The sequence below is a fragment of the Alosa sapidissima genome, chromosome 17, assembly GCF_018492685.1.
Source record: "Alosa sapidissima isolate fAloSap1 chromosome 17, fAloSap1.pri, whole genome shotgun sequence".
Lineage (NCBI taxonomy): Eukaryota > Metazoa > Chordata > Actinopteri > Clupeiformes > Clupeidae > Alosa > Alosa sapidissima.
This window is the reverse complement of record NC_055973.1, coordinates 27,159,973-27,182,801: the sequence shown is the minus strand read 5'-3', so window position 1 is coordinate 27,182,801 and position 22,829 is coordinate 27,159,973. Positions and strand designations below refer to the sequence as shown.

The window sequence follows — 22,829 nt, the reverse complement described above, 5'->3', positions numbered from 1 at the left end:
ATCATTACTGAACCAGGCATGTCAAGAATCACTCTTTCCTCTGATTGGCTCCTAGGCAAGTCACACTCTGTCTGTGTTCCTGTTGTCAACAATCTTATTTAGGGCCCAGGGTCACGTGCCGTACGAGCAGCTACCAGCAACATTTTCAAAGGAAACTTGTGCATTGCATTGCATGCCACCTATCCTGATGAGCACTAATGTGCAATTCTGGGAAAAGTGTTATTTAAAGTGGTGTATTTACAACACATAGCAATACCTTCATTGGTTTGATTTGAATGGCTTGGACACCTGTGTGTATGCTGATGTTTTTTGCTTCACTGTGTCAGTAATTTATCATTCTGACTGGTTGTGTGCTGGATAATTTTTGTACAACTGAGATCAAAGACGTGTTGTAAGTAAAACTGACCCTACAGTACAAAGCTCTGTAAGCAGATAACATGTTAATTGTGTATTTCCTTTAAACTCCTTTTTAACAAATCTGTGCTATGCAATATTTATTTGTATAGACACAATTTTTAGGATGTGTCAAGGCACAGTAGCTGACATCAAGTTAAGAAGAACTCTGTGACAAACTAACTTCCAAGTAAGCCCTTAACCCTCAAACCTCCAATTCTACAGCCCAATCCTATAGCCAGGGCATTACCTTTGGCCTCTAAAATAACCAGCAATTGCTTTTACCATTGTGTTACACCAATGCAAATAAAAAAAGGTTTATATTCCTAATTTTGCACTTTGATTCAAGTTATTGAGTAATATAGTTCTTTAGTAACACATTTTTAAATGAATCAATTACAAAAGGGTTGATTCAAAGCATCATAAGATTTTCTTCAGATGATAGATCATTGAGTGCTGCTGTCTGCTTGTCCTACTCAACAACGTCCACTAGGTTGAACCTGCCATCGTCGTCCAGGAACTTCTCCCGTCTGTCGTCACGTAGACGCCGCTGGGCGTTATCTGTACTAGCTGACGTACGACTGCTCCACCATGAAGAAGCGCCGGGGCGACGGCTTCAGGCAGTGAGGGTCCGGCGCGTAGGGGAATGGGTCCAGCAGGACTTGAGCCAGGGGCAGTTTTAGGAAGCGCGTGAAGCCGAGCAGTAGGGGTCGGTGGGTCAGTGGAGGGAGCACTATGCCTGCGTCACAGGAGAGAAGGAGGGGGTTATCAGAGGCAGCTCGGAGGCCAAGCCTCACTCTCTGCACCGTCAATGCTCTTGTGTTTCCAGCGGATTATGTGCCGTGAATGTCAGTGCCATAGCTCGCGTTTCAACTTAATGAACGAGAAGGGCAAATGGGAGCCATCTGTAAAGGCTGGGGGTGGGGGCGGGGGGAGGGAGAGCCTCACCTCGTGGCTCGCGTGTCCTGGACATGCTATACGTCTCTCCGAGTCGATATATCGGCTTGGACCTACAAAAACACACAGGCATGTATGCATTAGGAAGATGGCATGGGTTAATATACAGTATGCATGTACGTACACAGTATGAGAGAAGAAGTTAGGGGTTTACATGGGCGCCAAACGAGGCAACATCACAGCATCCTTATCCCTGCCCTGCTTCACATGTGAAGACACTGACTCTGTGATCTCTGGCAGCGAGCAGAAGTAATTGAGCACGTCCACCGGTGGGATACCCCGCATCATGCCAGAACTCAGTAGAAGTAAGGCCCTGTTCTGCTCCTGGCAGGTAGAGAGACAGAGCCTGGGTCATGTCAAGTCCAACGGAAGTCATTAGTTTAGGTCTTTGCCAACCTAACTTGAGCTAATGAAACACTAGTCAGTCAATGTGGGGTCGGTCAAATGTTTAGTATCCGTGACCCCATTAGTTTTTGCTCCGCGGGACAACAATTTGCTGAGTAATTCAAGAGCACTTCTTGGTTTTCCTGACCTTGGTTATCATAAATCATAAATACCCACATACTGAACATACTTGTCTTCTAGACGGACATAGTAACAACCTGGGGTTGAGACTATTAATGGTTTAGGAAGGAGTGTAAGGGGTAGAGTGGGAATGAACGACTTTGATGGACAAGTTTGTTGGTCAATTAGGAAACGCAAAAGATGGGCCATATTTTTTTATGGCCTACCTTATATTTGACAGTCCAGATGTTGAGCCAGATGTCAGCTTTTTTTCTCAGCCCTTGCCAAATGTCCGACTGGCCCTGGACTGTTTTCTGCCAGGAATTAAGCTCCTCCATCAGTTTTATTTCATCTTCCTTAAGTCCCATCTTCTGCAGCAGGGACAATATAGTCTTCCTGAAGGAGGGAAAAGGTGTATCGACAGGAAATAGAATATAATGTTTTTCACAACACTTTACGTTCGTTCACACAGTTCTAAACCATGATGACAGAGAAGGGGTGTCAGGCAGTAAACATATGTAACTAAGTAAACATAAGTGAATGAAATGCATAGGAATGATGCAAAATATGATATTAACCATGTATTTTTATCATTATGGGAAGTGAACAAAGATGTTTATTTTTGGCAAACAACTACTACTTCAGATTCAATATAAAGTGCTTAAATGCAGCTAGATTGGCACACCACAGAAAAAGACAGTTGTGTTCTAGATGAAGAACTCACTGGAAGTCCAACTGCTTGTGAGCCATAAGGACGAGAAGCTCTACCATGAAAGCACTGTCATTAGCACACAGACACACCAGCATGTTCAGCATCTCATGGGCAAAGCAAAGCTCTGCCTCCGTCTGAAACACACACAACACTATTAGGGCACGTGTGGTGAAGCAGGAGCAACGTCAACCTGGGTTCAATGTCCAAACCCGCCATTGCAAGTCCATGGCGCTTTGATGGCTAAATATCAGTCAATTTTAGATTATAAAACAGCTGAATGTGTATGAATTCAGGTTAAAGGCAAATATGTATGATATTTAAGATCGTCTCAAGTTGGCATCTTGCCGAGACAATACAACAGAATAATCACTGTCTTTAACAGACAGTTTCAGTGACACCTGTAAAATCATTCATTTTAACCATTAATCATTCCATTAATTAATCATTAATTACATTAAATTAACCATTAATCATTCATTCATTAATCATTAATTAACCAAGACATATAACCAGTAGATGTGTAAAGTCCAAACGGGGGCCCTTGATTAGTTTTAGACTGGTCAGTTTTTGATTAGATTAGATTGGCTCTTGGCCATTTGTTTTACCATGTTAGGTGTGATGCAGTGGCTCAGACAGGCCACCAAACCTCTGGAGACAAGACCAGAGTCCTTCAGCACCCCCTGCTGGGACAGAGTCAGCAGTGCAGTCATGAGGTGCATCTTAACAGAGGTGTCAGCTCCCTTCATGAACTCCAACAGCTGCTTGACAAAGTCATCGGGACGTAGTGATGCAGGAATACGCTACACACACAGAGAAAATATGACATTGTTAGATGCGTCAGGGGTTTTGTTATTGTTATTGAGGGGTCTACAGCACTCAGACGTTTCACCTTGACGTCTGGAAAGATGTCCTTGAACCAGACTTCTTCAAGGAACTGCACAAGGAACTCGGGGAGAGTTGGCGAGGGAGTCCGCGCAGGTGGTGGACTTGGTGCCCGGGGAGTAGTAACTTTTCGTGGTCGAGGCTTGATGTCTTTCACAGGAGGCAGAGTCTGCCGCGTCTGAAAAAGAAACGATAGAAAGATGATGAGAGCCAACTCTAGTGTCATCAACTCTAGAATTTTATTAACACTTCTGCCTAAAATTAACCGACCCAGTATGAGTATAATGAAAGTTATGAATGTTATGTGTCCTTGAGGCCTACTGAACATGCCGAGATAATTCCCTGCTACATAAAACCTCCCAGACACCTATTGATATGTGATAAAATCAACATAGCTTACTTCGGCCTAGTGGGAAATAACAAGAAACAGCTATCACACACCCACACATGCACACACACTGGATAATGTTCAAAGAAGATAATAATGTTAAATAAAATCGAACTTTAACCAGTTGAACTCACAAAACAATTCTTGGTGATAACATACATACACATTCTAGCATACACATATTACACACACGAGTGCACCCACACACACCTTTTTTTCTACGATGGCTGATGACTCTTCCACTACCGGAGGAGGTGTTGGTGGTTTCAGAGGGCTCACTGTGATCTCTGGCTTGGGGGAGTGCAGGAACAGCACCCGCTCCTCTTCATCAGACTCCTCTCCCTCGGTCTCGTCGTATTCCCAAAACTTGGTCTCGGAGGACAAAGAGTCCCATTCCTGCAGCTTCCATTCTTCTGCCTCCTCTGGGCTGGGGGACAGAATATCTTCACCCTCTGGCCTAGGCCAAAGCTGGTCTATCAGCGCCGAGTTTGGAATGAAGCCCATATTTGTGTATGGTTCGGGGATAGATATCTGGGTCTTGGCGGGGGGGGGGGGGGGGGGGGCAAAAAAGACTGCTTCAGTCTGGTGGATACTAGATTTGTTTCTGTACCATAAGACTCTTATACAATGACTCAATTGTAATTTCATAACTGCAGTGAGGGCATAATAGGTACTGACCGTTTTAAACTAGCCTCCTGCTCAGTCGTGGACCGAACCACTACTGGTCAGCTCAGTCATGTAAATCACAGGTGTCATAGACATATACATGTATGCAGTTCACCTTGTGTCTTTCCTGGTGTGGTTGGGCAGCATTGTTAGCTGCCTTCTTGGCCTGGTTCGAAAAGAAACCCTCCTTGAAGGTCGGTGGGGTACCAGGACGTTCTTCACAAGGTTTTGGGGGAAACATGGTAAAGTTTAGATCAAATGTGTCCACCTCTGGTACCTGTTGACAGGCAAAGATAAAGAAACAAATCCAATAAATTAGTCTACAGAGACGACCGATCTAGACAAAACAGGATTACAATAGTCTAAAACTCAATTACTTCAAGCCTTTAAACAGTTCAGTTACCATGAGGAAAAAAAAAATCTTACATCAATCTTGACAGGCTCTTTATATATAAGTTTCATATAGGCGTCGAATGCCTCCTTCCTGATGCGCTTTCTGAGCGCTCGAGGGCGCTTCTTTGGCTTACGCCTGATCTCTAGCTCCCCCTGCTGGAGAGCCTCCAAATCTCTGTTCCGAGCCTGCAGAGCTGCCAGCTCCTGTGGGGTGTAGAAGGACCACTTCAGTGGCACTGGCAATTCAGCATAGCTTAATTGCACACATATATGCAACAAATGCCACGGTGCAACTTACTGGGTCTACTGTCACATCCTGGTCTTGCTCAGGCAGAATGGAACATGCAGACCTAATAAAGAAGAAGAGATGTGAGTTATGTGAGATGGATGTCTCAGCAAATGTGAATGAGTGCACACACAGGTCTGTAAGAAAACTCTGTAAAACATGACAAAGTGGATACCTACCGCATTTTGCTTGTACATGAAGCCTTGAGGGGTATTGGCAGATCAGGAACTGGATCAAATCTCTCACAACACAGCGGCTATTTATTAGCAGACGTACAAAAACACAGGGGAAGAAAATCAGGAAATGCTCATCCCCCTCTTCTCCTTCTTTTGCTCTCCCTCTCTCATTCCCCTTCTCTTTCTTTCATTGCTTTACCTGAAGTGGGAGGTCTTGGGGCAGTATCTGGGAGAAGCTGATATAGTATAGGTTTCCTCTGATGCCCAGCAGCAGGTCTTCTTTATAGCCAATGAAGGCTAGGCAATCAAGCTCAGCAAATAGTTCCAGTATCCTTAAAAGACAAAGGGGCACATGACAACATACCTGCATTGACACATACTATATGTACACACACACACACACACACACACACACACACACACACACACACACACACACACACACACACACACACACACACAAACATACAGCACCAACACCAATTTCTATGTCTTACCTTACCAAGTGATTCTCCTCATTCCAGATTCGTACAGTCCCGTCTTCACTGCAGGAGGCAAACACTCGATGCTGACTATTAACAGTGAGACCTGGACACGGACACACGCACACACAAAGGTCAATGCCAAGTTTATCTATATGAGACCTTTTCATGCAAAAGGAAACGGAAAGTGCATCACATTAAAGGAACACGCCAACATTTTTTTTTGTATACAGAAGTCAGTCAGTCAGCAGTCAGACTTTACATTTCGTCTGACATTTAATTTGTAAATGAAAATATTCAGGTAAAATAAAATATATTCCTTTTAAAGGGCACTATCCTAGCCTAGAAATCTAGACGCGCCCCTAGCGGCAGCAAATTACATTTGCTGCCAGGGCTAGTCTAGCAACTCTCCGTTGGCTTGTGAACTCCAGAAATCGAAACTTAATCAGGACATTGAAATCGTGTATAGAGTCGTTTGGTGGGCTTAACATAATGATTAAAGGCAGAGTTGCAACGGTTTGGCTTAAATTCCCTGCTACTTGAAAACAAATATCCTATTGCGTCCTATTGCGTGCAGAGGGAATTTGAAAGACAACTGATTATCCCGCCCCTCGGACTGAGCACTGCGAACGGTGAGTGCCCAGACCCTACATTTTAATGTGGGTCTGGCTCGCCAGGCTAGCACTATCCTCCATTGGGGCCCTAATAATCAGTCCCACTTTCCCCCCAGTCCGACGCCCTTGGATCTGCTGAACTCCTTTCCAACAGTTTCAGTTTCTCTCTGAAACTCAACATGGGCCTGCCTGCCTCAGCTGCCTGTGAGCAGCTTTTCAGTTGTGCTGGATTACTGTTCACTGCAAAGCGAGCAAGGATGAGCGTGATTTTTCACATAGATCTCCGTTTCCCGAGGTCACCGACATCGAGTAGGCTGCTGTAGTACAAAAAACCCTCGACAACAATCGTTTTTACCTAGCTTGAGTAGCTGCAGCCAGCAGTTAAGGCAGCCAGGCAGCTACAGCGCTACACTCTGGGGCCATGAACATGGGGGCTCACGAACATGCCCCCAGAGTGTAGCGCTGTAGCTGCCTGGCTACTTTAGCTCCTGGCTGCAGCAACTTGAGCTAGGTAAAACCGATTGTTTTGGGGGATTTTTCGTAACTAAGTAACTTTTACTTAAAGTACATTTTAAATGAACTACTTTTTACTTTTACTTGAGTACATTTTCAGATGGGTAATTTAACTTCAGTAATATTTCATCAAAGTATTGGTACTTTTACTTGAATACAATATTTTATTACTTTTTCCACCTCTGAACTTAGCATAGCTCATTGAGGTGGGCAGTTCCAACTAGCCTATCTCCAAAAAAGTGAAAAAAAGAACTCAAACATTGTTCTATTTGTTCTACTTATGTTGTGACTATTATAATTACAATGTGTACAAATGCAATGTAAATGCCACACAGCTATTTTCTAAGCATACCGGTATACATGCTTGAAACTACATTCTCATGCTAATGCTGCAGCTTTTTAGGTGCTGCGTGTAAATCACACCACCCAAGTAGTAGTGCTTTTCCTGAATGAGAACATAGTTCCAAGTTTGTATATGCTTCAGAAATCACATATTTGTAGCCTATATGTTGTAACTATACAAGTCACAACATGTATATGGCAAAATGTCTGAGTTCTTTTTTCACTTTTGGGTGCTATAGGCTAGTTGAAACTGCCCACCTCAATGAACTATGCAAAGCTATTCTAACAGTGGGTGCTTCAGACTGTGTTACTGCACGCACAGAGAGGACAAAGCATTACGTGTGTGTGTGTGTGTTTGTGTGTGCTAGTGTGTGTGTGTGTGTACCCGTGATACAGCCCAGGTGGTCCTGTTTGGGCGGGTGGTCCAGGCGTCTCTTGTTGTCCATGTGGTAATATGCCAGACTGTAGGTGGCGCTCTCGGGCTCCTGAAAGGTGAGGGCCAGCAGAGGCCCCAGCAGAGCCATGTGCAGGGGGGGCTGCCCACAGAAGACATTTAGGTGCACACCCAGGCACTCCTCAGCGTAGGGGAACACTCTCCACACCAGCACTGACTTGTCTTCACCTGACATACCATGCAAATCATACATCATTTGGCTAATGGCGAAAAGTAAAATGGTCGCCATGGCTGACATGAGGGGTATTCTGCGATGGCTATACTTTTTTGAAAGAACAATACCCACTGGGTAATTGTGCCATATGTGTACTTGTATCCACATGTGAACGATTTCCCTTAAAGGGAAACTTGGCAGGATTTCCCTCTCTGCTAGAGAAATTGTGCATTATGCTATTTCAAACTGTGGAAAAAGGTAACGATAAAGCACATGGATTTGTTTACAAGCTAGCAAAACGGTTAGCATAAGTTCGGCAGACAATGTGGATGTTACAAGGTAAGAAACACGATTTAAAACGAGTTTCTTGTTTCTCAGTTCTCTTTCCGGGACGGTAGTCTCAATGTTGCAAGGTTGGTTTTCCGCCTGGGGACGCTAGGGGCGCTAGGGGCAGCGGGAAAAGTCACCATTTTCACCGGAACAGGTCATTTAACCATCCAAATGATTTCAAAATGGGTTTATTACGTTGAAATAGTTGCCAAGTTCCCCTTTAAAAATGGCCCTTATCTGCTCCACTAACAGATCAGGTAGGGAAGGACTTCAGCATCAATCAACTCACTATTATCATCCCTTTTATTATACTGTCACTATCACTGTCAGTCAGAATATCTATCTATCTCTAGGTTATCAACAACACAATAATATTGATAGTATCATTATCATCAACAGCAGCAGCAGAAGCATCATCATTAGCATGACCACTCAATCAGAAGACACGATAATACTCATCAGATATCCAATCTGAATTCAACACTGCCACCTAAAACATCGCATGTATTCACGTTGGTTTGTGAGTCTGCTCACCTGCTGTAAGAAGGTAGCTAGTCTCAGGATGAGCCTGCATGATAGTGATATTTTGGCCCTTATGAGCCGGTGTTGTGTACTGGACTTTCTGTGTGTGCAGCTTCAGCACGGTTACATAGCCTCCACGATGGCCCAGCATCACCAGAAACCTAGAGTTGGGGTTAAGCACACAGGCTAAGACAAACACAGACATACAAGAGGCATTACAGCAAAAATGTACATGTTCTTTGGACTCCAAACATACATACATAGACGCAAAGATCATGCACAAAGATACAAACCCCCCCCCCCCCCACACACACACACACACACACCTGTTCTTGGAGTCATTCACATATTTCTGTTTCTTGGCTCTCATGCCTCTCAACTCCTGCAGGTTTCTCCATTCCTGCAGGGATCTCTTTCTGTCGGCCAGGCTGCGATAGAGCACCATACAGGATGCTGGGCCAGGACCCGAGTTCTGCCCATCTCTCTCCTTATCCTCCCACTGCTTTGCCTCCTGGCTCTCCCCTGTCCACTTGTCCAGCACTGTGATGGGATTGGTTAGCGCGCTAGCTGTTAGCATAACCCCATCTTCAGTGAGGATTAGTATGGTCTCTTTCAGCAAACAGTATTCTGCACAGAGTACCCTACAACCCACAGTTAACCCTGTGAGGATGGCTCCGGTAACAGCCGAGATTAGGGTCACATCACGGTCGCCATGGATACAGAGCACACGGGCTGGATACGGTGGGGGACAGGGCGGGACTATCATTTGACGGACAGGCCCACAAAAGTCTCCACCAAGCTTGCAGTGGAGCTGATAGAGGCTGTTGATATTCCAGAAGTCCACCCCACCCTCAGAGAAGGTAAAGAAGGCACCCCCTTTCGCTGGTCCCCCTATGGCCAGAGGGGGGTGGATCCCCTCCACGCTGATCTTCTGCACCTGGTCCCCCTCCTCCAGGGACCAGCAGCGCAGAGTCAAATCCAAAGAACAGGACAGGAGGAGACCAGTGCGAGGACAGCACACCAGGGATGTCACCAACCCTAAGGGCATATGGAACAAAGGTGGGTCATCTCTCTGCTGTTTCAGTTAATCTGGTTATGTGTTTAGCCGATGGTCTTTAGAGGTGATAAATTAAAGTTAACAAGTTAAAGTTGACTGATATTTAGCTTTTATCCAAAACAACACATACTTGCAACAGTGGAAATCGAACCCCGATCCACCGACTGTCAGTCAGTGCTGTTACTGTACCACTGCTCCACCGCGCTCCTTTATTACACTCTTAAAGCTGTCCACCTTACGCAATTGAAGATACAGTCTATATCGCTCACCTGAGTGACCCACAAATGCTACTTTGAGCTCCCAGTCTGGCCCCCAAACTCTGATTGTCACATCTCTGGAGGCAGTGACCAAATAGTCCATCTGAGAGCAGTATGTTATAGCAGTTATATCCCTGAAATACAAAAGATGTATGACATATTTATTGGCTGTTAGATTGCATCTGTTCGTATTGTGCCACTGTCATTTTATTCCTATTAGAAACAAACATCCAAACATACACACACCTCTGATGTAGATTCTTCCTCTCCAGGATTACCCCCTTTTTGAGATCTACCACAGTAACTGCACTCCCATAGACTGCAAACGCCCTGTGGCCATACTTGGAGTGTCGAGGAGCCAGTGCCAGCTGGGTGAACACCTGCGTCTCCAAGCCCTCCCCCACCTGCACCTTGGACACCATGTGAGAGAGGCACCACAGGCAAACGTTGCCCTCCCCGGCCGTCACCACCTCGGTGGGATTGTCTGTGGCCATGCACGTCCTCACATCCAGGGGCCCCATGGCCTGGGCCAAGGGCCTCAGCTGCCCATCAAGTAGGTCCACAACAGCTCCAGGGCCCCAGCCCACTACTCTGTCAGGGAGCTGGGTGGATGTGAGACCCAGGTAAGGAATGGAGTGGCAGCTAGGTGAAGGCTCCCAAATACTCCCATCGGTGTGGTAGAAGCAAGCGCTAAAGGACGAGTTTGCGCTGTCGTCATGGAGACTGATGAAGCCATCCACTCCTTCACCACAGGTCATGTGACGTGGAGGTCTGTTACAGGGGACATGGCGCAGGTGCTGCAGGCCATGTGTGAATACTGTGTGCTGCATATCAACAAGTATCAGTAAGTTTGAGGGAAGGACAGCTAGAGGTGAAGAGGAAAGGCAACACTGTACTCGGTTGATGGGAAATAAATAGACTAAGTTAAACAATAGGCTATAAAAGGTGTAGGCTATCTTTCATATTTACCTATTATGTTTACATCTAAGATTTGAAGCCAAAGACAAACATCGTTGCATGCTTCAAAAAATAAAAAGATTATGACATTCAAATGATTATGAAGCTAATGACATTCAACATTCTACTTCACCCCAGAGTTCGTCTTCTGCGATGAATCACGAAGGTCATCGTTGTTCTCTGTCATTTTGTCTCTAAACTGAATGTTTGGATAGGTCTATTGGGTTCCTATTGACCGCGTAATCCAGTGGCAATGGCAGGTTCAGGGGCAGAAGACGACACATATATTACGGAGGTCTTTTGAACATATCGGAGAAAAACTAACTTTGCACAAATTGTAGCGCCAAAGTTAAATCCAAGACATTCCTTGATCAATAACCCGATTTTCTCATATGTCTGCTAAATTTATCTAACGCTAGACTGTTATCTCAGCAATCGGTGCTGTTGTGTGTGCTCTCTTTACAGACCGTAACCACGACACAGACCACTGACGTCGGGGTGAACGACTGGTTTGACCGCAAAGCTTTTCTACCCATTGTGAAATTCCGTCTGTCTTTGACACCGCTCCTCTGTTGATAACTTTTTTATTAGTCCGCCGCCGCCGCCTGGAATTCGTTGCTAGGATACTTGTCGCTCTGAAAAGGCAATCGGGGGAGATATTCTTTCCAGTTTTTTTCTTTTTTGTTATGATTGTGACTAAATTAAAAAGCCTGAATAATCATGCGTAATTACAAGAGCAGTCCTTAATTGTGGTATAATATATAATGGGACAACATATAATGTGCACAGCCATTCTTTATTGCAAAGACATTTTTGGAAATGTTGTGGATCCAATATAATCAGCACATATAGGCTACAAAACCAGTAACAAGTTACAAGAGATTAAAAAAGAAAAGAAAAAAAGACAAGACAAATGAATGGAATTAAATCAATTCTTCCCTGAGGTGAATTAAACTTATATTCTCTCTTTTTTGTATTTCCAAAGAACTAGCCTACACTGTTGGTTGGTCATAAAAATATCCATAAATATTAAAAGCTAATTAGGCTACTTAATGTTGACTCTGGATGATTTCCCATACATTTGTATGGCAAGTGCAAAAGTAATATACCACTGTGGCACTTCATCACAAATTTGATCTCAAAAGCAATAAATACAATTCTGTACTAAATAAATAAGCCATGATATGGTTCTACACAGCTCTGTTTACAAAAATAAGTAGAGAACAAGTGTGCTCCTGGACCTCTTTGTCCCAAACAAATAAAGATAATTTTATAGCCAACTCTGTAGGCCAGACTGGTGAGCTCAGGCACTCAGTTTAAAAAGCGTCTTGTATGAGGCTGTCCAGCTTCTCGCTGTCAGCAGGGGTAGGCACAGTGAACCGCTTCCTGAGATAATGAATTTCAATCCTCCCAGAATGCTTTGCCAGCGCGATGCCAGAGTATGTGTTCTGCTTTGCAGGGTCTCCAAACACAGCCATGGTGGTCACCCTGATGGAAGAGGTGAAAGACGAGCAACACAATCAAAACAAATCAAGATTGAGATATTGCATTACACAACTTCCTTCTATAGCAGGGAATAAACATTTCAATGTCTCAATGAATTACAATATGACAGAACATTTTCTAAATGAAAAATCAAAAGCTTTCTGCCATCATCTAAACCAGTGTTTCCTGAACGTTTTTTCTGGGGACCCACTTTTTAAAAATGACAGACCATTGCGACCCAATTCACTTCAGATCTAACATGCAACCACCAATGCTGCCCAAAATGTAGATATTTTAGGCCAAGGGTTCTTAAAGGTTTCTATGTTGGGCCCCAAACCAAAACCAAACCATTCTACAGTGCATGAAGCCCCCCTGACCACATTTTGTATCATATCTAGGTGGTTGGATAGATATGTAATAGCGCCTACTACTACTATTATAGGGTTTGGTGATGCACTGACTCCTCAGTTTTCCCACAATTCTGTAATCTCAATTATACTCTTGAAACAATGTTAAATATTTTCAAAGCTTTTAAAGTCTCTGCTCAGTTTTTTACACACACAGACAAGCTAAGGTTGTCCTCATCCTGCTTTAAACATGGTTGTGTAGCATTTCGAGCACCATCAGCTTGGAAAGTGACTGGCCTACCGAAAAGGTATTTGATCACCACTGCAGCAAGCCCTGTACTGACCTGTCGACATCAATCCTCTCAGTGAGGACAGGCCTCTGATCGTCTTCCACCAGATCCCAGATGTGCAGACAGGACGCGGCGTCCAGCACACAGAAAACAGCAGGACGGGTCAGAGCCCACTGGACCGAGACCACCTCCTCCCCTGCAGTGCTGCCAGTCCACTCCAACAGGGGCTGCTCGCTCTGGACTGAGTGTAACCGTACACTGCCATCATCACAGCCCACCTATTGACCGTTTCAAGAGAGTTCCATTATCAGCATCATAGTTGTTCCCACAAGGCTTCCATTTTAACATTCCATATGTTATCTTAATGAAGCGGAAGTAGATTGGGAACAAAATAGAATGTTCAAGCATTGTTTTTGTTTTTTCTTGTTGAAAGGGTCTATAGCATGCACACACATTTTAACCATAAAAAGAAAACACAACACACATGTATGCCATCTTGTTTAATTTGTGTAAAGGCAAATGTACACACCCGCATGCATGTTCACACAATACCATACTCAAAGATGCAAACAGCACCCTCATTCTTTCCCTCAAATATAATCTCTGCCAGAGATAAGCGCTCACCAGGAAGTGGGGCTGTCCGCTGGGGCAGAACTCCAGAGAGCTGACCTGCACAGGCCTAAAGCCAGCCACCAGGGGGCAGTAGAACTTAGGTGGGGCCTTCAGGCCATGCCTGGTCCCATGGTTTACTACACCCTGTCAGGCAAACACAGAGGAACATCCAAAACCTCACGTTTCACATCACAGAACGTTTCCCTCACGGGATCAAAAGAGTATATATACTTAGATACAGTTCATCACATGAGCAGAACAAACAGGACCTTGTGCTTGTGCATCTGTGCTTCATGAACAATGCTTTAGTTTGTTATCATTCTCAGTTATTATTTACCTAATCTGAAAAACAGAAACAAAGTGGGGCTGACACTGACCATGTTTGTGCCGATGAAGTAGTGGCTGGAGTCAGAGGGGAGGAATTTCAGCAGCAGGGCCTGGAGTGGTCCTGGATGACCAAGATCATGAAGGGAGGACCTGCAACAGACAGAGTGCAATGGTGGGGATTACTTGTGTGTGTGTGGTGTGTGTGTGGTGTGTGTGTGTGTGTGTGTGTGTGTGTGTGTGTGTGTGTGTGTGTGTGTGTGTGTGTGTGTGTGTGGTTACAGACACATACATACACTAATAATGCAAATAGAACCAGAATGCCTAAGGCAATCCACACATGCACACCTTACCCTGAGTCACATGTCTGCAGAGAGGAGCTGTGGAGCAGTTTCACCTTCCCTCCGGGCCTCAACCCTATGAGAGATCCACACAGGAGAGAACAACAGCACAATGACAGGTCCACCTGCATCTCCCCTCACCCAAATTCTCAACACTCAACAGACAGGTAGGATCATACTGCACGAGGGCCTCACCCAGATCAGTCTGTGATCCAGCATCACTGGATTTGGGAAGCTCCACAACCACCTGATGGCAAGAGACAAAGTTGGATTTGTTAAGGCAACAGACCAAGACCATGACAACGTGGGCCTAAAACTGCATTGAATGTTCCTTTTTGGTCAGAATCTGGGAGCCGAACTTGGTCTTACCCAGAGATTAAGCACCCCTTTTTCATCAAGAGAGGCTAACTGGAAGGACAACCCCAAGGATTCTAGATAAAGAAATGTAAAGATTTCGCAAATGACATTCACATGACACGACATTCACATGATTCACAAATATTAACAAACAACCAAGTTTATCAGTGCCACTGTTGAGTTTTTGTAGTTTGGCAGACTGTTTCACCTTCTTGGTTTGCCAGTAGGGGGAGCTCTGGTCTGAGTCCCTCAGACACAGGAACGCTGACGGGCTCCACTGACTGCACGGCCGACAGGTGACCAGACCCTGAGAGCACAGCATCTATGGGCAGAAGAGCAGAGGACATCCCAGCCAGATACACAATAAACCACTGTGCTCATCATGACTTAGAACATTTACTGTACATCACTGTTACGACCAGAGATGAGGCCAGTATTTAACACAGATGAAGTTTGATTCATGGGCACTTTTCTTCAAGCATCATATTTTTCTTGCATCATATCTCAGGCCTGAAGTAGACAATCTATTCTCACTATGGCATCTTGAAAACACGGCAATAGGTACAGTAAAAGTCCATCATGTTCACATCACATCACATCGCAACGGTGGCCTACTGGTTAGCGCTTCGGACTTGTAGCCGGAGGGTTGCCAGTTCGAACCCCGACCAGTAGGCGTGGCTGAAGTGCCCTTGAGCAAGGCACCTAACCCCTCACTGCTCCCCGAGCACCGCTGTTGTTGCAGGCAGCTCACTGCGCCGGGATTAGTGTGTGCTTCACCTTCAACTGTGTGTTCACTGTGTGCTGAGTGTGTTTCACTAATTCAGGGATTGGGATAAATGCAGAGACCAAATTTCCCTCACAGGATCAAAAGAGTATATATACTTATACCTATGACTATATATACTATATGACTTTTTGACTCTGAAGAAGACGCATGGGCATCGAAACGTTAGTCAGTTTGCACGAATAAAAACACTTCAAGCATTGAGTGCTCCGGTCCTGCTCCTTGGCTCCTGTTAGACCTTGGATCTCCCTTTTATACTTATACTTATAGACCCTTTCAACAATAAAAACAAAAACAATGCTTCTATTTGGTTCCCAATCTACTTCCTCTGCATATGGAATGTTAAAACGGAAGCCTTGTGGGGCCAACTATGATGCTGATAATGGAACTCTCTTGAAAGGGTCAATACATCTGTAAACAGGCAGCAGTGCAATTAAGTCACTGAGTGCAGTCCTTGGGACTGACCAGTGGAAAAGGTGGGGTAGCGCAGCGTCCAGTCGCTCTCTCCTATCGTCAGGCTGTAGTGGCTACTGGAAGGCTCCCGCAGGTCCCACAGCACTACTGACCCCACGGAGGTCCCAGCGAACACCAGCATGGCCTTCCCTGGACTGAGGCAGCAGCAGCACACCTGCCAGAATGGATAAGGTGAGGGAACAACAGGAAGACAAAATCATGAGCAGTGATAGAAACATGACGGGGGGAAAAAAAGCAGACGAGTTGATAGGGTGTGTCTTGTTTAGGATTATACATTTAGGTGAAGGAGACGGAGGGGGTTGGGAGGTTAGAGACAAAATACTATTAACTGTGCAAAATCATAATAATCATCAAATCGTAATAAACTTGTGTTGTGTTAGCGTCTGGCAGGGGTGTGAGAAGCACCTCTGACTCGTAGACCAGGATCTTCTGAGGCCTGGAAGGCTCCCAGATGTTCCACACGCAGATGATGCTCTGGGAGTCCAAGCGTATGGCACTGGACATGCTGGATGGGGCATGGACGGAGAGAAGGGTCTGCCGCTGGGCATCAGAGAAGTGGAGGTGGCTGACCTGTCGACCTGTACACAGCCACACGCAGATACACACACACACACACACAAAAGTCTCAAAGACTGGTTCCGCTCACTAGCCACAAACAGACTGTGACAGACCACAGTCCTTGACAGGTCAGTGCCATTTTCTGATCAAAGTTTCCACTGGGCTCCCTCTGTCAACAGATGAGATTGATTACTCCTCAGGTAGTCGCTACTGTCCAGCATAAGAGCACTCAAGCTCTTGATTTATCACCTGGGAGTGCAGAAAGACAAACACACTCATGTACCCACCCCCACATATACACACACACACACCCACACCCACACACATTTGAGAAAGGGCATGCTGACAGAGTGCAATCTCTTTCGTTTGATCTGTCACTGATAAATGAGGCTTGTGACGCAAGTCACTGTCTGGGACAAATACGCAAAGATGTGTTCATACAAACACACACACACACACACACACACACACACACACACACACACACACACACACACACACACACACACACTTTCTATTAACCATCTGGATGCACCCATTTGGAAGAGCAAATGTGCAGCAGGTAGACCTAATGAGTGCTATCAGCAGGCTTATTGGTTGGGTAGAGGAGCCAAATGGCCACACTTTAACTCAGAATAGATTTCCTCCCCTCATGCTGAATCACCAGCAGCCAGCGTACCGTGCAAGAAGGGCAGCCTGGTGTTAAGCTGCAGGCAGCCGTCGCTGAAGGACAGCGAGTCGGACTGGGACTTGAGCCTGGTCAGCGCGTGTTTCTCGGCCCGGTCCTCCTCCAGAAGCACAGACATCACCTGACAGGGACACACAGGCTCTCCGTTATCCACAGTCTCCAGGATCAGGAAGGGGACATGACTTGGCAGTGAAGAACAAATGGCATGGTTAGATCTGCACTGCTGTTTGAACCCCCCCCCCCCCCCCCCCCCCACACACACACACTAATTCATTGACTCGTTTAAAATAGACTCGTTGAGAGCTGTTTAATGCTGCCAAAGAGGCTTTCCTCTGCACCTGTGTTGCAGAGCGCAGGAAGGACACTAGGCGCCGGGAGTCAAAATTTGTCCTGAGGGCGGTGTCACCCACAGCATTCTGGGACTGGTCCGGTCCTGTGCCAGCAACAGCAGCAAAGGGAACAGAGAAAAGAGCAAAGGTCAACAAGCCGTTGACTCCTGATGGGAGTTGGGAAAATGGTTGACAAGCCATTTTCCAGATGGTTATTTCCCAGAGTTAAGAAAACACAGTAGTTTCGGAGCTGCCATCCACTGTACCTCCACATGATACGCTGAATTCAGCTGGATGCTGCGTCCACTTGTCACTCATGTCAGTCTCTTCAGTTTGCACCTCTCTGTCTGTGTTGTCTTCATTGCACTGGACATAAGCCTGAAAAATGACATTGTTAATCCATCATAGTTGAGAAAGAATTACGTTCATACTGATACATAAAACTCAATCTCTTACTCTTTGTCATAATGTTGACTGACTGACTCACACACACACACACACACACACACACACACACACACCTACCTGTCTGGTGTTTGTGGTCCCAAAGCTTTTGATGTACATGTCATACTCGTTGACAGGCGGCAGGTCAAGAAGGGAGAAGGTAATGGAAAAGTCCAGATCAATCATCCGAAGCAGCTCCGCACTGCGCTTCCTATCAGGCAATCAGAGGCCACAGCTCAGACCATGCAATTAATCATTCAGAGGATGGCCACTTTATGACTATACTGTATGTGTTAGAGGTTGACCCTGACAGATTCCAAATGTAATTTTTAGGGAAAAAATACACTTCCATTACAATGCAAACTAAGCAAGATAGAAAATACAAATGCAGACAAAGTGAATGTACATGAATTAATGAAATTAATTAATGAATTCATTAATTTAAAAAAGATTGAACATTGTTGCATTTTGCTTTGGACACTTACTTCTGTCTGCTAGACACCTTCTGGTTGACCTCACGACGCTTTGCAGAAACAAAATCTATGACTCCTCTTTGCGGACGACTTTGTCTTGTCTGAGTGTCTGAGGTTAAGTGCAGGGAGAGAAATGAATGTTGTTGCAGATCAATAGACAATGGCAAACAGGAGACACTATTTCACACAGAAAAGTGTTCCTCCATCATTTCAACAAGCTTTTTCTTCAAGTTAGACATCTGGCATCCTATTTGAAATATGCTTTACAATGCCACCACACATTGTAGGCCTACAATACAATAGCATAATGTCAAACAGCTCTCTCAGCAGAGGGATTGCATTTGATGCATTTCAAAAGCATACAGGTGTTTCACAGTGTTTTATGTTCTCTTCCCTAAAGAGACAGGAGGGCTCATAGTGTATAGTCTGTGTGTAGGCCTACCTGTCCTGGGCGGCAAGCTCTCCTGCGTCGTGGGCCGTGACTGTGAGGATCCCACTCTCTCATTCTCCTCATCCATGGCCCTCTGGATGGCTCGGATCTCCTCTCTCCTCTCTGGGCTAAGGTCTTTATCGGCCTCTTCTTTTTCCTCTTCAGAACCATGCTCATCTTCATCAACATCCTCAAAATCCTCCTCATAGTCCTAACGAACAGTTTGATTCATTACTACAGACAAATTCATGCTTTGAGTAGTTAACTTTGATTTGTAGACTAGATTTGCTGGAGTATTTCTGGACATAGTCTACTGTGTATCAGGGATGCACAATATTGGATTTCTGCTGATATTCAATATGCCGATACTTTCAAACTCAATTTAGCAATACGGATACATACACATCTTTTAAGGGTCTCTTCTGCACTATAATTAGCCTGTTACTCTTATGTCTGTGTATATCATGGGGGTGTGTAGGTGTAGGAGAGAACTAGAGGGAGAAATCATACCAAATGTAAATAAATCACTCACCATTTTCTTGGTGTTAATTAATCCATTTAAAGCATGCAAAATAAATATTATTGTAAACAAATACAATTAACTGGTTAAACAATGGAGAAAATAAAACGTCAATTCCGATCCAATATGGAATTGGAATTTTTATGTTCTTTTTTCATACCTCAAAATCCTCCTCATAGTCCACCTCCTCATAGTCCTCACCCGATGTCTTTTCTTCATTTTCAACCTAATGTGAAAAACAGAAAATAATTTGAGCACTCAATAACTATATACAACACATATCAGATGCACAAGACACTCAGAAAGGAGGACAATTAGGAAGCTTCTGGAAAAAAAAGACACCATGCAACGAGTAAGTGCCAAGTCATTTTACAATCCAGCAGATCAGCAAAGAACAACCTGGGGTGATGACATGCTTCCCGCCCCATACCAATACAATGGGAATAGAAAGAGGCAGACCAGACAAAAGACCAGCTAGTAGTAGAATGATTGCAGAGACTTTCTAATGAGGAGACACAGCACTCAAAAAATCCTCCATAGAAATGCATGGGGCTAGTTTGTAACGCCTGTTGTCTACACATATCCCACCCCTTCCTCGGCAAAACATCGACATGTGAATACATTGAGCCAATCATGTGGTGTGATGTGAATACATTGAGCCAATCATATGGTGTGTTGTGAAGACATTGTGCCAATCATGTGTTGTGAACTCGCTGCTGGAGCAAGATTGGTGTCGTGAAGCCTTGCGCACGCACATTTCTGCCGAATAGGATGCCCGATGAGTGCCCAAAAAGCGTTGCAATATGGCCGACAAGTGGAGGGACTTGCCTAAAAGGACTTTGATGATTCCCATTCTAAAATATCATTCTTACAGGTATTTCGGGGTCACTTAAGTCCCCCTGATTAGATCTCCAGGATGTCTGAGACTTCCCCACCGTTTCATCCTATTACATCATGGAACACAGAGGAACACTAAGTGAGGGTGAGTACTTGGGATACTAATTAGACTTGGAGACGTTTCCAGACACTACACACAGACCTCACACATATCAATAACACATTTACTACATTCAACTGTATTGTACTCATACACATATTCACCCACTGTTCACAAGACACACAACATTGTTTTGTACCTCTTTATCTCCTCTGTGGTCTCGGTGCTTATGACTAGATGCTGTGTTTTGGATTTCCCTCTTCGTCTGATCCGATTCTTCCCCGTGTCTCTTCTCCCGATGCCGGTCTCGTTCCTTCCTCTCTCTTTCCTGGTCTCGATCCCTGTCACCATGGACACGACCCTCAGAACCCTTCTGTTCGCGGTGGCGTCGCTCCCGTTCTGAATCTCGCATCTCACCTCCACCCTGACCAACCAATCAGATATCAGATCTCCATGATTATTCATAGTCATACTCAAAGTAAAATCCAGCATCCGAAGAAAGTTGACTTAATGTTTACTGACATTACTGAATGTTGCATAAACAATGGCTTTGCAATCATTCAGAGACTCTTTCTTCGGAAGCTATGAAGTGAACTACAAGTGTTATGAGGTGCAGAACAGGAAGTGAGGTCACCCTTACACGCAGGTCTCGCTCGCGTCTTCTTCTCTCTACCTCCTCTTTCTCTCTTCTGTGTTCTGAAAATACAGCATTGACCTCAATATTGGGAAACCCTAAACGTTATTTAAAATACTATATCAAACATCTCATTTTATTTTTCATATCAACTCACCCCGGCCTTCTCTGTATCCAGATTGTTCTCTGTCGCCATGCCGTTCTTTTCTGTCTCTTTCTCTGTTTTTGTCCTTTCCCTCTCTGTGGTGCTCAGTCTCTTTCATGTAGCCCCTAGACCTGTGTCTCTCTCTCCTATCTCGCTCTGTTTCCATCTCTCCATCCTGTAATCTCATTTTAGCAACATCTCTTGCAATGTCTCTATCCTCATCTTTCTTTCTGTCTCTGTCACTCCTTCGATCCCTCTCTTTCTCTGCTCTTCTTCTGTCCCTCTCCTTCTCTTTTTCCCTCTCTGACATTGTTTCCTTATATCTCTCTCGCTCCCGTTCTTTTTCTCTATTCTCCTTCTCTGCTCTGTCATATCTTCTATCTTTACTTCCTCTCTCTCCATCTCTGTACCTGTCAGTGTCTAGCCCTCTGTCTTTCTCTCTGTCCTTTCGTCGTTCTCTTTCTCGTTCATTTCTCTCATCCATCTTCTCTCTGGAGTCCTCTCTTCTTCTGTCCAGATCCTTGTCCCTCTCCAGCTCTCTATGCTTTGTTCGCTCTTTTTGTTCTCTCTCCTTCAGTCTCTCTCCATCTCTTCTCTCTTCCCGATCACGGTCTCGATGTCGACGGTCCACAGATACTCCACTCCTGTGTCTCCTTTCATCCTCACTGCGTCGCATTTTCTCCCCTCTCTTGATGCTGTCTTCCTCATATCCCTGATATTGACAATTAGTGGGGCTTTATTGAAAACATCACAAACACACAACTAACATTAGTTGACAAATCCAGTCCACTCGATAGCTCACATTACCCGCATGTGTTTCTTCAGTTCATCTGTTTTCCAAGTGTCTTCTTTTGTGAGTTTCTTTAGAAAAACAGTAATTTGCCCGCGTTAGGGTATCCACAAGTTTTACTGTGAGTAGAGTCCTCTTAACAGAAAGGACTATACTAGAAGACGGTTCTTACAATCTACTAACTCAAACCTAACAAATAGCTGCTACAACTTGATGTCATTCCAACTGCATATAGTAGAATGATATTTACAGAGAGCCCCAAAATGACCTTCGTAGCGATATTAGCCAACTTGCATGATAACGTAACAACTTGACGGTTTAACTAGCATTTAACTCACATTGATTAGCTGGAAAGGTAACGTTAGTTGCAAACATATCACTTTTTAAAAGAAGCAATGAGAAGATGCTAACGTTAACAGTGACAAGCAACAAGCTATCATAGCGATAATAACAATAACGTTAGCAACATGAAATTGGCTTAGAAGCTACTCATAATGGTTAATCTACGCAACTGTGTATTGGGCAAACGGCTGAATTTCTTAAGTAGAATGTGTAAAACGACATTTACCTTCATGATACATACTGAGTATAATCGAACAACACAGTCAAAATGCCTTCCTAGTTAACTATTCTACTGCAAGAAATTTGTGTTTTCACTAGTCACCGCCATGACACTATGGCAGACTGCGTCGTTATCATGGCAACAAGACACAAGAGACAGATTTTCTTCTTCTAGTGGATTATAGGTAGGCTGAGGAGTGCAAAGATACATTTCTGCCATCTAACGGTTTGAGGTGGTAATGGTAGAAGCTGAGCTGTCCCTCCAAC

The 22,829-nt window shown here is 44.6% G+C and overlaps 2 protein-coding genes across 4 annotated transcripts; both read right to left on the bottom strand.

Annotated features, from left to right (window-relative positions):
* Positions 1 to 800: 800 nt before the first annotated feature.
* Positions 801 to 11,639, bottom strand: wdr97 (WD repeat domain 97). Of its 2 annotated transcripts, none has more exons than XM_042067063.1 (20): positions 11,173 to 11,639; positions 10,329 to 10,906; positions 10,095 to 10,216; positions 9,095 to 9,806; positions 8,781 to 8,929; positions 7,694 to 7,930; positions 5,855 to 5,945; positions 5,557 to 5,689; positions 5,361 to 5,437; positions 5,194 to 5,245; positions 4,929 to 5,099; positions 4,618 to 4,779; positions 4,047 to 4,373; positions 3,456 to 3,626; positions 3,172 to 3,366; positions 2,579 to 2,700; positions 2,082 to 2,250; positions 1,505 to 1,674; positions 1,342 to 1,403; positions 801 to 1,132 (listed from the first exon to the last, which is right to left on the bottom strand). In XM_042067063.1, the coding sequence occupies exons 1-20, from the start codon at positions 11,224 to 11,226 to the stop codon at positions 960 to 962; spliced, it is 3,927 nt and encodes a 1,308-aa protein (XP_041922997.1). In that variant the 5' UTR covers positions 11,227 to 11,639; the 3' UTR covers positions 801 to 959. The 2 variants fall into 2 exon arrangements, with proteins under 2 accessions (XP_041922997.1, XP_041922998.1); XM_042067064.1 differs by having other exon boundaries at positions 10,329 to 10,947; positions 11,052 to 11,191.
* A 177-nt stretch (positions 11,640 to 11,816) lies between these two features.
* Positions 11,817 to 22,718, bottom strand: dync2i1 (dynein 2 intermediate chain 1). Of its 2 annotated transcripts, none has more exons than XM_042067058.1 (22): positions 22,570 to 22,718; positions 22,019 to 22,072; positions 21,224 to 21,923; positions 21,067 to 21,128; positions 20,632 to 20,856; positions 19,656 to 19,721; positions 18,988 to 19,186; positions 18,558 to 18,654; positions 18,154 to 18,283; positions 17,895 to 18,006; positions 17,638 to 17,732; positions 17,291 to 17,420; positions 16,459 to 16,631; positions 16,045 to 16,207; positions 15,004 to 15,117; positions 14,808 to 14,869; positions 14,634 to 14,685; positions 14,451 to 14,514; positions 14,151 to 14,250; positions 13,786 to 13,917; positions 13,216 to 13,439; positions 11,817 to 12,527 (listed from the first exon to the last, which is right to left on the bottom strand). In XM_042067058.1, exons 1-22 carry the CDS (start codon positions 22,573 to 22,575, stop codon positions 12,356 to 12,358), a joined length of 3,132 nt encoding a protein of 1,043 aa, XP_041922992.1. In that variant the 5' UTR covers positions 22,576 to 22,718; the 3' UTR covers positions 11,817 to 12,355. The 2 variants fall into 2 exon arrangements, with proteins under 2 accessions (XP_041922992.1, XP_041922993.1); XM_042067059.1 differs by having other exon boundaries at positions 21,073 to 21,128.
* Between the last annotated feature and the right edge of the window lie 111 nt (positions 22,719 to 22,829).

Coding starts and splice junctions, on each gene's coding strand:
- wdr97 (XM_042067063.1), bottom strand. CDS start 11,226: ATGACAGAGAACAACGATGACCTTCGTGATTCATCGCAGAAGACGAAC. Junction 5,100..5,193: donor AGGATGTGACAGTAGACCCA/GTAAGTTGCACC, acceptor TACACCCCACAG/GAGCTGGCAGCTCTGCAGGC. Junction 1,675..2,081: donor TCTGGACTGTCAAATATAAG/GTAGGCCATAAA, acceptor TCTACCTGCCAG/GAGCAGAACAGGGCCTTACT.
- dync2i1 (XM_042067058.1), bottom strand. Junction 20,857..21,066: donor AGCGAGACCTGCGTGTAAGG/GTGACCTCACTT, acceptor TTGGTTGGTCAG/GGTGGAGGTGAGATGCGAGA. Junction 19,722..20,631: donor ACCACAGAGGAGATAAAGAG/GTACAAAACAAT, acceptor TTTTCACATTAG/GTTGAAAATGAAGAAAAGAC.